Below are 13,822 nucleotides of genomic sequence, written 5' to 3' on the forward strand. Positions count from 1 at the left end.
GAGTTTTATTCTATATATTGGAGAGTTGTTACATAGGGTTTTAAAGTGTATGAAAACAACCTGAACATGCACTCAAGCAACACACTTTACTATAGCACCGAGGAAGGTTTAAACAGAGCTCATTAGAAACTCTCCAGATACTAACAGCATTAATAAACGACTCTATATTAGAACTAGGAATAAAAAGCAAACCGTTTACAATTCAGGGAACTACACGCATCACATAAATCTGTTTCCAATCTCAATAACAATATTTCGAACGTGAGATAATCCTGAGTTGAAAGCAGGTCATATGTTAAAGGACACTTTCCTGCGCTTGAGCCCGGTCAGCTGACTCTCCTCCAGCTCCTGGATTCGCTGCTTGAGTGCAGCCACTTCCTTGTTCTTCTCCTCCTGGAAGACCTGCAGCTTCTGAGGACACACACCATCCACGTGACAAAGACATCGCCGACGCTAACAGCCTAGCAGAGGAATGAATGTGTTTTTGTATTCTCAACAAATGTATGCACTGGAAATGATTGCGCAATGACACTATTTTCCATTTAATGCCAGTTTGAATCCAATTTAATGTTTTCGTTCATGACATACTTGTTTTATTAAAAAAAACATTATAAAACTACTTGTTTTATAGGGTTTTCTCGATAGAATGTATGAAATGTCAGTCAGCTGTGAAAACCTACCAAGACTCGAACCTCCCGCCTGAACCGAGAGGATCTTTTTCCTCACATCAGATTTTTTTTCCATCATTTTTTTGTTGGGTATTCAACTCATTTATGTAACTTTTTTGTCATTTTTTCGTCTTTTTTTTTCATCACATATTTGTCACATTTTTGTAACTTTTTTGTCATTTTTTTGTCATTTTTTGTCAAATTTTAGTAATTATTTTGTCAATTTTTTATCACATTTTTGTCCTTTTTTCACAATTTTTTCACATTTTTTTCACATTTTTTTCAATTTTTTGTCAATTTTTTCGTCCATTTTTATTAATATTTTGTCAATTTTTTTGAATTATTTTGTCGAATTTTTATCACATTTTTGTCATTTTTTTCACATTTTTTTGTAATTATTTTGTCAATTTTTTTTCACATTTTTGTCATTTTTTCACATTTTTTTGTAATTATTTTGTCGGATTTTTATCACATTTTTGTCATTTTTTTCACATTTTTTTGTAATTATTTTGTCACATTTTTATCACATTTTTGTCATTTTTTCAAATTTTTTTGTAATTATTTTGTCGAATTTTTATCACATTTTTGTCCTTTTTTCAAATTTTTTTCAAATTTTTTTCAATTTTTAATCAATTTTTTCGTCTTTTTTTTTTTTTTTTTTTTTAATTTTTTGGAATTATTTTGTCAAATTTTTATCACATTTTTGTCATTTTTTTCACATTTTTTTGGAATTATTTTGTCAATTTTTTTTCACATTTTTGTCATTTTTTCAAATTTTTTTGTAATTATTTTGTCGAATTTTTATCACATTTTTGTCATTTTTTTGGAATTATTTTGGAATCATTTTGTCAATTTTTTTTCATATTTTTGTCATTTTTTCACATTTTTTTGTAATTATTTTGTCAAATTTTTATCACATTTTTATCACATTTTTGTCACATTTTTGGTCATTTTTTGGTCATTTTTTGTCATTTTTTTTTAATTATTTCTTCAAATTTTTGTCATTTTTTTTGTCACATTTTTTAAAAACTTTTTCATCAATTTTTCGTCAATTTTTTGTCACTTTTTTGTCACATTCCCATCATTATTTTCGTCTCAGTTTGTCGCTATTTTCACAGCTTTTTTCCAGAAGCTTTTGAACTGGGGTAAAGCCAAACTGGAGAAAATGTGCTCGGTTCAGGTGGGAGTTAAGAGGCTAAAAACAGTTGATCCTGGAGCATCATAGAGGCCACTGAGCTGGAAAGTAAAGGCGCCGTGCAGAAAAAACTCAAATATGCACTAATAAAGAGTTTCTCGCATGCAAAGGTCCGTTAAATGTCAAGCAATGCCGAAAAAGTGATTTTACTTGAAAGAAGGCACTGTTCCTTACCCTCTTGTAGAAGTTCTGCTGCAGGTAGGGATTATACTGCTGTTGCTGCTGCTGTTGCTGTTGCTGCTGCTGCTGCTGATTCTGCACTCGGGCCAACGTCGCACCAAACTATGCAGAGAAAAAGCCAAGGACAACGGTCATTTCAACCATTTTTATTTTTGTATTTATTTGTGCAGTTTTAGTCAACGAATACTGAATGTAAATCGACTGAATCTGCTCTCTAACTCTTTATTTATTTTGTTGAATATAATAGTATCAAACCAAGGTCGAAGTCTGATGATTTAGTCACTTGTTAACTTTTTTGTTTCTTTAAAGCAGCACTAAGTAACGTGTTTACCTTAATAAATCCTTTCCGTAGTCCCTGTGACAAGTGTTTATGGGATGATAGGAGGGTCTTTCATCGCCCCCTGGTGTCTCTGGCCAGAAAACCATGTTTGCAACTTGACTGCCACCGGACCGGAGCCACCAATACACACTAACAGAATCACGAAGAAGAAGCTAACAGGCTAACGGGCAAAGCTAGCTGCGGGCTAGCGTCACTTTAAAGCGTTTCTAACCCCCCTTCCAGAGCCTCAGCCTCAGAGGGCACGCGGGAGGGGTGAGGGGTGAGAGGGGTCTGGGTCTGTGATGGACAAGCATGAGGATTCTGACTTCTAAATTCACTAACTAATCGAACAATAAAAGCAACTACTAAAACTACAACAACAACAACGCTGTTAACACTGCACAATTATCTCTAATACAAAAAACTATGCTAAAAAAATCGACCCAAATGCTATAACTAATCGCAAACCTGACAATCGATGAAAATACTCTCTCGCTATTCCTTCTCCAACTCGCTACTAGGGATGGGCTGATCGATACCAAAGTATCGATATATCGATACCAAACGGCTACTTTTTAAGTATCGATATTGGGCAAAAAGTATCGATACTAATTTGCATATGTAAAAGGAAGGCGGGGCAGCAATTATCAACACAAAAGGATGATTTATTTCTTTGTTCATTTAAAATTAATTAAGTATTAATTTTAAATGTTGTTTATGGATTTAATGTATTTAATTTCACATTAACATAGATTATATTAACCAGTTAAAGTAATATAATTTAAATTGACCAATTAATTATACAAAACAATCAGTTTTAGAGATGTATATTGATTGAAATACATTCACCCATATGAAATGACCAGTATCGATATCGACAAAAAAGACCCCAAAAGTATCTGTATCGCATCGATTCCAAATAATGTGGCATCGCCCATCCCTACTCGCTGCGGGGGCGTGTGCGAGACTGGGCCGCTTTTATACCCCAGAGTGACAGAGCAACAGACGTCAGGCTTCACGCCTGCGCAAATGGTGCGGCCAAAAATCAGATGTAGTAAATACAGGTCGCCTGCAGATGGCGACTCACTGGCGGTTTTAGGCAGAAAGTTTATCTTTCAACTAATTTGCACTTATGTGACAAAATTATGACCAGGATATATAGACAACACTATTGGACACTCATTTATACCGTTAATCAGCAAAAAAAAGTGGATTTGAGGGTGAGTTTATCTTTAAAGTGTTTACAGCCAAGTTTGAGTGAAAAAAAATATTTCCATTGTATAATTGGATGTACAATATCCCTCTCTCCCTTCGCCTTTTCTGTCAGCGTAGTATTTACTCTCAAAGACAATTAATAAGTTATAAAATTGTAACCTGCAGTTGCGCTTATGGCCTCTAGGGGCAAGAGTTACTTAGTACTGCTTTAATCTTTATGAGTCGACCAACATTTTGGAGATTTAGCTCTAGTTTTAGTCGTTATGAACTACTTTTAATTTAGTTTCAGTGTCAATTTTGCCTTCAGAAATATTAACACTTGTATTAACTTTTCGGAGCACCACAAAACAATATATTGCCTAAATAATTTGAGTTGGGATATTTACTTTCCTTAAGGACGCTCCAGGAACAATTCTCTACTGATCGATCCATGGGTACATATGCATTCCATCCAGAAAACCTACCAGAAGCACTAAAAAACCTGAAATAAAATTGATCCTGGAGCTTCACAGCTGCAAAGTTAGGAAGAAAAGTTATTTCTAATGAGATTTTTAAGTCGACAACATAGAAATCTGGCTCGCTCATGGTCCCAAAGCCAATAGTTTAAAATTGTTTACCTCTACGTATGTCACTTCCTGTCAGTGTCCAGTAAGGAAGCGAAACAATAAGCATCACACAAAATGTCAAAGTGAGTACATTTTTTAGCAGAAGCTTCAGTATAATTGTGTTAACTATGTTCCATAACCAGTCACAGTAAAGAAGACCTAGCTATATAACCTGTTCCAGAGTATCTTTTAGAACTGGCATCACATAATGAGGTGTTATTACAGAATGCGCCTCCACTGACCTCCACTCTCAGTTTGAGCACTTGACTCTGGTGCTCTCTGTCTTGCTCCCGCAGCCATTTCCTGGTCTCCTCCAGCTCCTGCAACACCTCCTCCAGCTGCTGCTTGGCTCCGGACGCCTGGGCCGCCACTGCGAAAACACAGAACACGGAACGATAATGAAACACTTGTTGACGTGTGCTGCGTTCAGGCTCGTCTCAGGGTGCAGGAAAAAAGCCTTCTCTCCCCATACAAATGAATGGTGAAGCCAGTCCCCATGTAGAAGGATGTCAAGGTATGACATTCATGGCATTTTTGATCTTTTCTGTGGTTTCTCCATCGTTAGAGCAGCCAAAATGTTTATTCAAGTAAGAGTTAATTTGAAGTTTTACTCAAGTAATGACCCAAATAAATACTCAAGTAAAAGTAAGAAAGTACTTAGTGGGAGTGCTGTGCTTGAGCGGAAAAGTCTGATTTAGGACTAAGTTGTGACAAATTATGAGAAACAAAAATACCATGAAAATATATCAAAATGTATATTTCTGAAGAAAGGGAGGCAGGGAACTATTGAGCTGGGCCATTGAAATATTTCTAATAAACAAATCTTACATTTTTATTATAAAAACCTGATAATGTATATGTATATTTTTATGCATGTATTGATTGATTTGTTTTATTGTGTTTCTATTGTGTTTTTGCTGTGAGGCACACTGAGTTGCAGTTGCAGTACTAGGTTACTTGTTTACCATAATAAATTCTGTTCGTAGTCCCTCTGGGGGTTAATGGGGGTGACAGTCAAGTCTCTGGTCCGGTGACTTGACTGTCACCGGACCGGAGCAGCAATACACACAGGATTGCTGAGAACTGCGTGAATGAATTTTTTTCAAAAATTTTTCAAAATTTTGTCCTTTTTTTTCTCATTTTATCACATTTTTTCAAATTTTTGTCATTTTTTTGTCACATTTTTGTCACATTTTTGTCATTTATTTCACATTTTATCACATTTTTGTCACATTTAAAAAAAAAAAAAATTGTCACATTTTTGTCTTTTTTTTTTCAAATTTTGTCACATTTTTGTCTTTTTTTTGGTCACATTTTTTTTCCACTTTTTCATAAATTTTTCGTCACTTTTTTGACAACGTTTTCTCACTTTTTTGTCACATTTCCATCATTGTTTTCGTCTCAGTTTTGTCGCTATTTTCACAGCTTTTTTCCAGAAGCTTTTGGACTGGGGGTAAAGCCAAACTGGAGAAAATGTGCTCGGTTCAGGTGGGAGTTAAGGGGTTAAAGCCATCCTAATGCCCAAATACTATCTTTTCTTGGTATTTGCAATCATTCCAACAGAGCAATAAAGGGGAATTCAAATATTCAAAAGCAAATTGGACACAATGGGAAACTTTTGCACAAAACAAATGTGTACAGTGTCAGTTTTGGACCAAAAGGTAACATGTTGTAAATTATTTTCATTATTTTCCAAGACATGTAGACTGAATGTGGACTAGAATCCAATCAGCCATCTTAGTTCAGGGAATAATAGCTAAACTGTTCCTAAATGAAACTCCTTGTGAGATAACAAAGTGTGTCTTACTCTTGTGCTCGGCCTGACGGTGCGCCTCCTCCACGTCGCTCTGGCTCTGGCACCTCGCAGCAAACAGCGCCGCCTGGTGGTGCAAGGCTGCATCTCTCATCTTGGCAACGTGCATTTGGACTTCAGCTTCTGCCTCCTGATGAGCAACAATTTTAAGCACCGATGTCAGAGTTTGTTACACTGACCTTTAGTACAGAGACGCCTCTCGGATTTTGCAGTGAGGAATTCCCCTGATTAGAGGAATGAGGAAATTGTGGAAAATTAAAATAACTCCAGCAACTTTCGAGCAGAAATGAGTAAAGCCAATGTAAAAATACAACACTAATTAAATGTTTGGAACAATATTTTGATAGATTAATGGAGTAATATCAAAGAATTTGTAATTTAATGCCAGTTGGAATCAAATATAATGCTTTTTAATGACATTTAAAGCCTTTATTTTGGCACAGTTGAATGACTTTTAATGCTTTACTGTAAGTGTTACACATTCTGTATTTCACTGTTTTCTTTTTAGTATTTATAAAAATTCAGACATTTTTTAACAAATGTCTTTTAACCTCTTAACTCCCGCCTGAACCGATAGGATATTTTTCCTCATGTCATCAGATTTTTTTTCCATCATTTTTTTGTTTGGTATTCAACTCATTTTTGTAACTTTTTTGTCATTTTTTCATAAATTTTTTATCCAATTTTTTGTCCTTTTTTTGTCACATTTTGTACATTTTTTGTCATTTTTTGTCATTTTTTTTGTCAAATTTTTATCACATTTTTGTCACATTTTTGTAGTTTTTTGTCATATTTTGTCACATTTTTGTCATTTGTTTGTGATTTTTTTTGGTCAAATTTTTATCACATTTTTGTAAATTTTTTTGTCACATTTTTTCATCCATTTTTTAACAAATTTTGGTCTTTTTTTTTTATTTCTTGTCACATTTTTGTCTTTTTTTTGGTCATTTTTGGTCACATTTTTGTCATTTTTTCATCAATGTTTTCTCACTTTTTTGTCACATTTCCATCATTGTTTTCGTCTCAGTTTTGTTGCTATTTTCACAGCTTTTTTCCAGAAGCTTTTGGACTGGGGTAAAGCCAAACTGGAGAAAATGTGCTCGGATCAGGTGGGAGTTAAGGGGTTAAGCATGAGCTGCTTTTCCAAGCAGTCTGAAGGTAAACATAAAATAATCCTTTCATTTTTGTTGTTTTTTTCTGTCTGCGGTTCCTCTATAATGCCCCAGCCCTCGTATGCTCAGATTCGCCCCTGCTCAGAGTAGATTCCACACAGTCTTCAGTCCTGGGCTCTGTGTGGCTGCGTAAAACATCTACGAAATGCTGTAACGTTGTGTGTGAACGCCTTGTGTTTGTGCTCAGAGAGGAGAGAAAATGGATTTGCACTGTGCATATTGTAAATGAGTTATTGCGCTTCTTGTCGACCTTCTTTTCAAAGACACGGCCAATGTTTAACAGACTCAAACCTCAGACTACTGATTGATTTTAACATATTTCAAGTTAAAATACCAAACCGCCGCAGGGACCAATATAACTCGGAAGACAAATCGTTTTTGAAAGAAAGAAATCCCAAAGAAGTTGCAAATGTTGTGCCCCGTCCATTTGGCAGTGACTGGATTCAAGTGGAGGAGTTCAAGCATCTCAGGGTCTTGTTCACGAGTGAGAGACGGATGGAGCGTCGGTGCGGAGGAGCTGGAGGAGGTGTGATCTGGAAGTCTGGGCGTCTCCGCTGGGACTGCTGCCCCCTCGACCCAGCCACGGATAAAGCGGAAGAAAATGGATGGATAGATTCACAAACCAGCTGTATTGTATATTTTTGTTCATAGCAGACTGTCCTGTCTACTGACCAACATCACACTTTTGGACACCATTCAGAGAAAATAATTGGTCTGTTGTTTTTACGCGCTGACAGAGAAGACAATGAGCTTTGAGATGGTTTGTCTGTCTGCTGCTCATGTACAGCCCTCTCACAACAGCAGACATTCTCACTGCAAAAAGTACCCTCCTAAAAACAAGGAAAAAAAATCGTAAAATAAGACATTTTGTCTTGTTTTAAGGGAAAAATTCTGCCAATGGGGTCAGCATTTTTTTCTTGCTAAGAATTCTTATTTCTAGAATATTTTTCTCATCATAAAACAAGAAAGAAACACTAAATTTAAGCAAATAAACAGCTAGAATTAAGCAAAATGTCCTCAGAAAATGGAATAATTTAAGGAAAACATTCTTATTTAGTGAAAAATTGTGGTATTTTACTTAAATGTTGCTTGATTTGAGCAAAATGTTCTGTGGCTGATGGTCAGAATCACCTGGCTGGAGGATTTACCTATTGTACATGTTTTTAGTGGTAACGTACGCAGACACGGGGAGAACATGCTCCACACAGAAAGGCCCCGTCCTGGTGGGAATCGAACCCAGGACCGAGCCGCCCACTTTAGAGACTGGAATGTATTTTCTCTCTGTGAGAATTAGTTCTTACATTAAGAGTTGTTGTGATCTTTGTCTAAAGCTGAAGAAGATTCAAAAAGTTTTTCTTGTTACAAGAAAAATGAGCATGTTTTTAGCAAATATATCTGAACAAGAAATGGCTAGATTTTATTTCCTAAAATAAGATTTTTTTTTCTAAGGTAAGACATTATTACTTTTTAGGGAAAAAATAAGAACTTATTTCTTAAAGTAAGACATTTTTTTACTTGCTTAGAATCCACTTTTTGCAGTGTTCATACCTTCGCTTTGTTCGCGTTCTCAATCTTCATCTTCTCCAGTTCATCATTCAGTCGCTCATTCTCAACTACAAAAACAAGTCAGAACAGTTTTGCGGGTTAAGCGTTTTAAAGTGGACACATCTTGCATAACTGTGTCATATAAACCTTTGGTATCGGCGACTACTCTGAACCCAAGTGTCCGAGCGCCAGCGGAGGGGAAAAACTAGTGTCAGGAGAATACTAGTTACGTGACTGCGCTACTTTATTATGAAAGTAAAGCGTTAGAGTACTTATGCGTTACTAATAATAAACATCTATACTGTAGCCTTCATTTGTCGACCATTTTTCCCAGACGGAGTGCAAAAAGCTAACTCACGCAAACAGCCAGACACCAGTACATGTATCTAATAATAGCACAATAAATTTGCTCTATTTACACGAACTACAGCAACAGTAAGAGATCTCAGCAACATGCTAACACATCACACATGTATATTACTTACACTGCACATAAATAATAAAGGCAATAATCAAATTCGCCCGGTAAGATCAAAATAATGTACACCGACTTCCAGATTATTATGCAAATTGTATTTCAGTGTCAAAAAGGTGAAGGATATGGAGGGAATGGATGCATGGATGTCCAGGAGTGTCAGCAGAAATGTGTGGGGAATAGTGTGAAGTGGTCACCTCTGATGTTAGACTGCGCCTTCAGACTCTGCTGCAGCTGCTTCACAGTCGACAGGAGGCTGTCCCGCTCTGAGAGGAGAACACAAGGCATGCTTAGGAAAACAGAGTTCTGTGAGACATTTGCACTGACATTTTGAGGGAAAAATATTAGCACTTTAACCCCTTAACTCCCACCTGAACCGAGCACATTTTCTCAAGTTTGGCTTTACCCCCAGTCCAAAAGCATCTGGAGAAAAGGTGTGAAAATAGCGACAAAACTGAGACGAAAACAATGATGGAAATGTGACAAAAAAGTGAGAAAACAGTGAGAAAACAGTGACGAAAAATTGATGAAAAAGTGGGAAAAATGTCACTAAAATGTCACAAGAAATTGACAAAAAATTGACAAAAATGTGACAAAAAAATACAAAAATGTGACAAAAATGTGATAAAAATGTGACAAAAAAATGACAAAAATGTGACAAAAAATGACAAAAATTTGATTAAAAAAATTGACCAAAAAATTACAAAAATGTGATAAAAATTTGACAAAAATTTACAAAAATGTGACAAAAATATGACCAAAAAAAATGACAAACATGTGATAAAAAATAGACGAAAAAATGACAAAAAATGTGATAAAAATGTAACAAAAAATGACAAAAATGTGACAAAAAACTACAAAAATGTGACAAAAATGTGATAAAAATGTGACAAAAAAATGACAAAAAAATGACAAAAATGTGACAAAAAATTACAAAAAATTGATTAAAACAAATTTACAAAAAAATTACAAAAATGTGATAAAAATTTGACAAAAATTTACAAAAATGTGACAAAAAATGACCCAAAAAAAATGACAAACATGTGATAAAAAATAGACGAAAAAATGACAAAAAATGTGACAAAAATGTGACAAAAAACTACAAAAATGTGACAAAAATGTGATAAAAAAATGACAAAAATGTGACAAAAAATTACAAAAAATTGATTAAAACAAATTTACAAAAAAATGACAAAAATGTGACAAAAAAGTACAAAAAAGTGATAAAAATTTGACAAAAATTTACAAAAATGTGACAAAAAATAACCCAAAAAAATGACCAAAAAATGACAAAAAAGTGACAGAAAATTGACCAAAAAATGACAAAAATGTGAGAAAAATGAGTTGAATACCCAACAAAAAAATGATGGAAAAAAAAATCTGATGACGTGAGGAAATAGATCCCCTGGGTTCAGGCGGGAGTTAAGAGGTTAAACAAAATGCCTAACTCCTCCCACATTTGCAGTTAAAATTGACGCTCTGGTATCAGCACACTTTTTGTTTTATATGGTATTGGAAAGAAATAAGTTTAGGTACTCCTGTTATGGTGCTTCCAAACATTATCACTAACATGGCTACACATTTCAGATTCTCAGATACCCGATTTAAAATTCTGAGTCTCCTGCAGTTTTCTGAGTGACCAGCAGGTGGCACAATTGCAGCGGCATAAAGAGGTGATGTTTGTAAGTTGCTCACCCTTCACCAGAGCCTTCTCCCTGGTCTCACTGTGTTTTAACACACAGTTCGAGTCTTCCAACATCAGCTCCATTTCGTGGTTTGTAGCGTAGACATTGAACACTGTCTGTGAACAAAGCAAAACAAAAATAATCCGTGATTCATAAGCTAATATTCACATATCCGATACTCGAGCAACCTCTTGAGGTAACTTTACTTTCTAAGTTCATAGAAGGCTTTTTAACCTCTTAACTCCCATCCCAGTTTCTTGACTCAGAGAAACACCTCATTTGAAAGACCAACAAAACTGATCTTTTTCCTTGCTTTGTTTCCATGTTGTGATTTTTTTTAGCGCATTTTTACAACTTTTTCGGCATTTTTCGACATCCATCACATTTTTTGTCGTTTTTTTCTATTGCTTTTTTATCATTTTTTTGTCATATTTTTGCCCCCCTTTCCATCGCTTTTTTTGTATTTTTGTCACTTTTTTTGCCACTTTTTCCATTGCTGTTTTTATCATTTTTTTTCTTTTTTTAGTTGCATTTTTGTCATATTTTTTGTCATTTTTGGTCAATTTTTGGTCATTTCTTGGTCAAATTTTTATCACATTTTTGTCATTTTTTTAGTCTTTTTTAAAAAAAAATTGTCAATTTTTTTATCAAATTTTTGTCATTTTTTTCTCGTATTTTTGTTAATTTTTGTAGCTATTTTTATGCTTTTGTTGTTGCGCTTTCCTTGTTTTTGTCTCGCTTTTTGTCGCCTTTTTCCAGAAGTTTTCCGTTCCCAGAAAATGTGCTCCGTTCAGGTGGGGGTTAAGAGGTTAAGGACACAAAACACATGGTCGAGAGAGTAAAAATTAAAACGAATCAAAGTAATGAGCACACAGGCCTACTTTACTCTTACCTGAGAAAATATTTGGGGTAGTGTTGTGTACTCTATCGATACAACTTGTGTTTCACTATTTCTCGTCTCTACCATTGAAAATAAAACATTCCCTTTACAAAGTAGTAAAGTAAAACTAAAACCTAAAATAATCGGTTGAAACACGACATTTCCATGTGTGTTTTTATTAATATGATATTCCACCCCGAAATAATGGTGTAGTTTTAAGAAGTCGAATAAACTGTTGATAAAGCTAATGCTAGCTAACTAGCTTAGACGTTAGCATCACTTGCCTTCTCCAAAGAAGAAAAACTCTCAAAAAACACGTCCAGGTTCAGATAGTTCATGACGAAGCTGTTGTTGTCTAGTTACAGTTATTATTACTTTAAACAAGTCAGAGTGAGATTTTTCCAAATAATATTGCGATTAATTTAATAATTATCTATTCACGATCTGGTCACGTGCGTCAGCGTCAGCGATGGTGAAGAAGGTAGAAGCTGGTAGAAACAAGTTTGATGAGAGTGATGGTTTAATCCTTAATTTATTTGTTAAAATTATTAATATATTTATGTTAGTGAAGTGTCAGTTTAATGGAGATGAGCTAAGGGGAAATTACAAAAAAAAAGAAGATAAAAAAAAAAAAATACCAAAAAAATTATTGGTCTTATTTTTTAGCTAGATGTGTATGTCAGAGAATCTTTTGTCTATTACTCTATCTTTTGCATGTAATTGTAAGATTAACCTCTTAACTCCCGCCTGAACCGAGAGGATCTTTTTCCTCACGTCATCAGATTTTTTTTCTCCATCATTTTTTTGTTGGGTATTCAACTCATTTTTGTTGCTTTTTTTTGTCATTTTTTTTTGTAATTTTTTATCACATTTTTGTCATTTTTTCGTCCATTTTTTTGTCACATTTTTGTCATTTTTTTGTCCATTTTTTATCCATTTTTTGTCACTTTTTTGTCACATTTTTGTAATTTTTTTGTCAAATTTTTCGTTAATTTCTTGTGACATTTTTGTGACATTTTTGCCACTTTTTCATAAATTTTTCGTCACTTTTTTGCCACATTTCCATCATTGTTTTTGTCTCAGTTTTGTTGCTATTTTCACAGCATTTTTCCAGAAGCTTTTGGACTGGGGTAAAGCCAAACTGGAGAGAATGTGCTCGGTTCAGGTGGGAGTTAAGGGGTTAAAGGAACAGGCCACCGTTTTTCCATACTGAGATATGTTCTTACCTGAGCTTAGACGAGTTGATCCGTACCTGTCTGGTCTTTGTGCGTTCCCTTGGAAGAGCTTGCTCGCTTCTAACTTCACCCTCGTTTGGAGCCATAGGAATACATTGGAAGAGGCCAAATGCTAACAACATCTTTGGTTGTTTTGCGTGACTGAGGGCACGCACAGACCAGACAGGTGCGTATCAACTCGTCTAAACTCAGGTAAGAACACAGTATGGAAAAACGGGGGCCTGTCACTTTAAGGCTCGAGGGACCTTGCATGAAGTAAATATCGAAATAATGATGAAAACAAAGATGTTTAAAGATGTTTATTTGAAAATATAATATATATTCAGTATCTGTCATTAATAAGAGAAAAATAAACACTGTAACAACACACATTCAAAATATTGGTAACAAACAACAATTTTACTTTTATCCAAAATGCTGCTGGTCGAGTCTTGACCAGAACCAGGAAATACGACCAGATCAGTCCAGTGGCTTCCTGTCGTTCAGAGAATAGAGTTTAAAACAGCTCTGCTTGTGTATAAGTCTCTTCATGGTCAGGCACCAAAGTACATCTCTGATTATGTTACAGCCTCGGGCCCCGAGATCCTCAGGGAGGGGCCTCCTGGTGGTTCCCAGAGTCTGGAACAGTCGCCGTGAGGACGTGAGGCAGGCCTCAACCCTGGCTATGTTTAAGTCCAGGCTGAAAGGATTTAATATATACAATGTACATATGTATTTATAATGTATTTTTTTTTTGTCTTTTACATTGTTCAAAGTTTACACATTTGTAAAGACATGCATGAAACACGTGTCTATGATGTGAACGTTATGTGTTTTTAAGTATACTGTGCTGCCC

At 35.1% G+C, this 13,822-nt stretch overlaps 1 protein-coding gene across 1 annotated transcript; it reads right to left on the reverse strand.

Moving 5' to 3' along the window:
• Positions 1-252: 252 nt before the first annotated feature.
• On the reverse strand, positions 253-12,101 carry ccdc152 (coiled-coil domain containing 152). The gene is made up of 8 exons (XM_079581287.1): positions 12,033-12,101; positions 10,883-10,984; positions 9,385-9,453; positions 8,716-8,780; positions 5,990-6,125; positions 4,425-4,552; positions 2,038-2,145; positions 253-411 (listed from the first exon to the last, which is right to left on the reverse strand). Exons 1-8 carry the CDS (start codon positions 12,088-12,090, stop codon positions 289-291), a joined length of 789 nt encoding a protein of 262 aa, XP_079437413.1. The 5' UTR covers positions 12,091-12,101; the 3' UTR covers positions 253-288.
• Positions 12,102-13,822: the final 1,721 nt, after the last annotated feature.

This window comes from Gobius niger, assembly GCF_951799975.1.
Source record: "Gobius niger genome assembly, chromosome: 22".
Taxonomy (NCBI): Eukaryota; Metazoa; Chordata; class Actinopteri; order Gobiiformes; family Gobiidae; genus Gobius; species Gobius niger.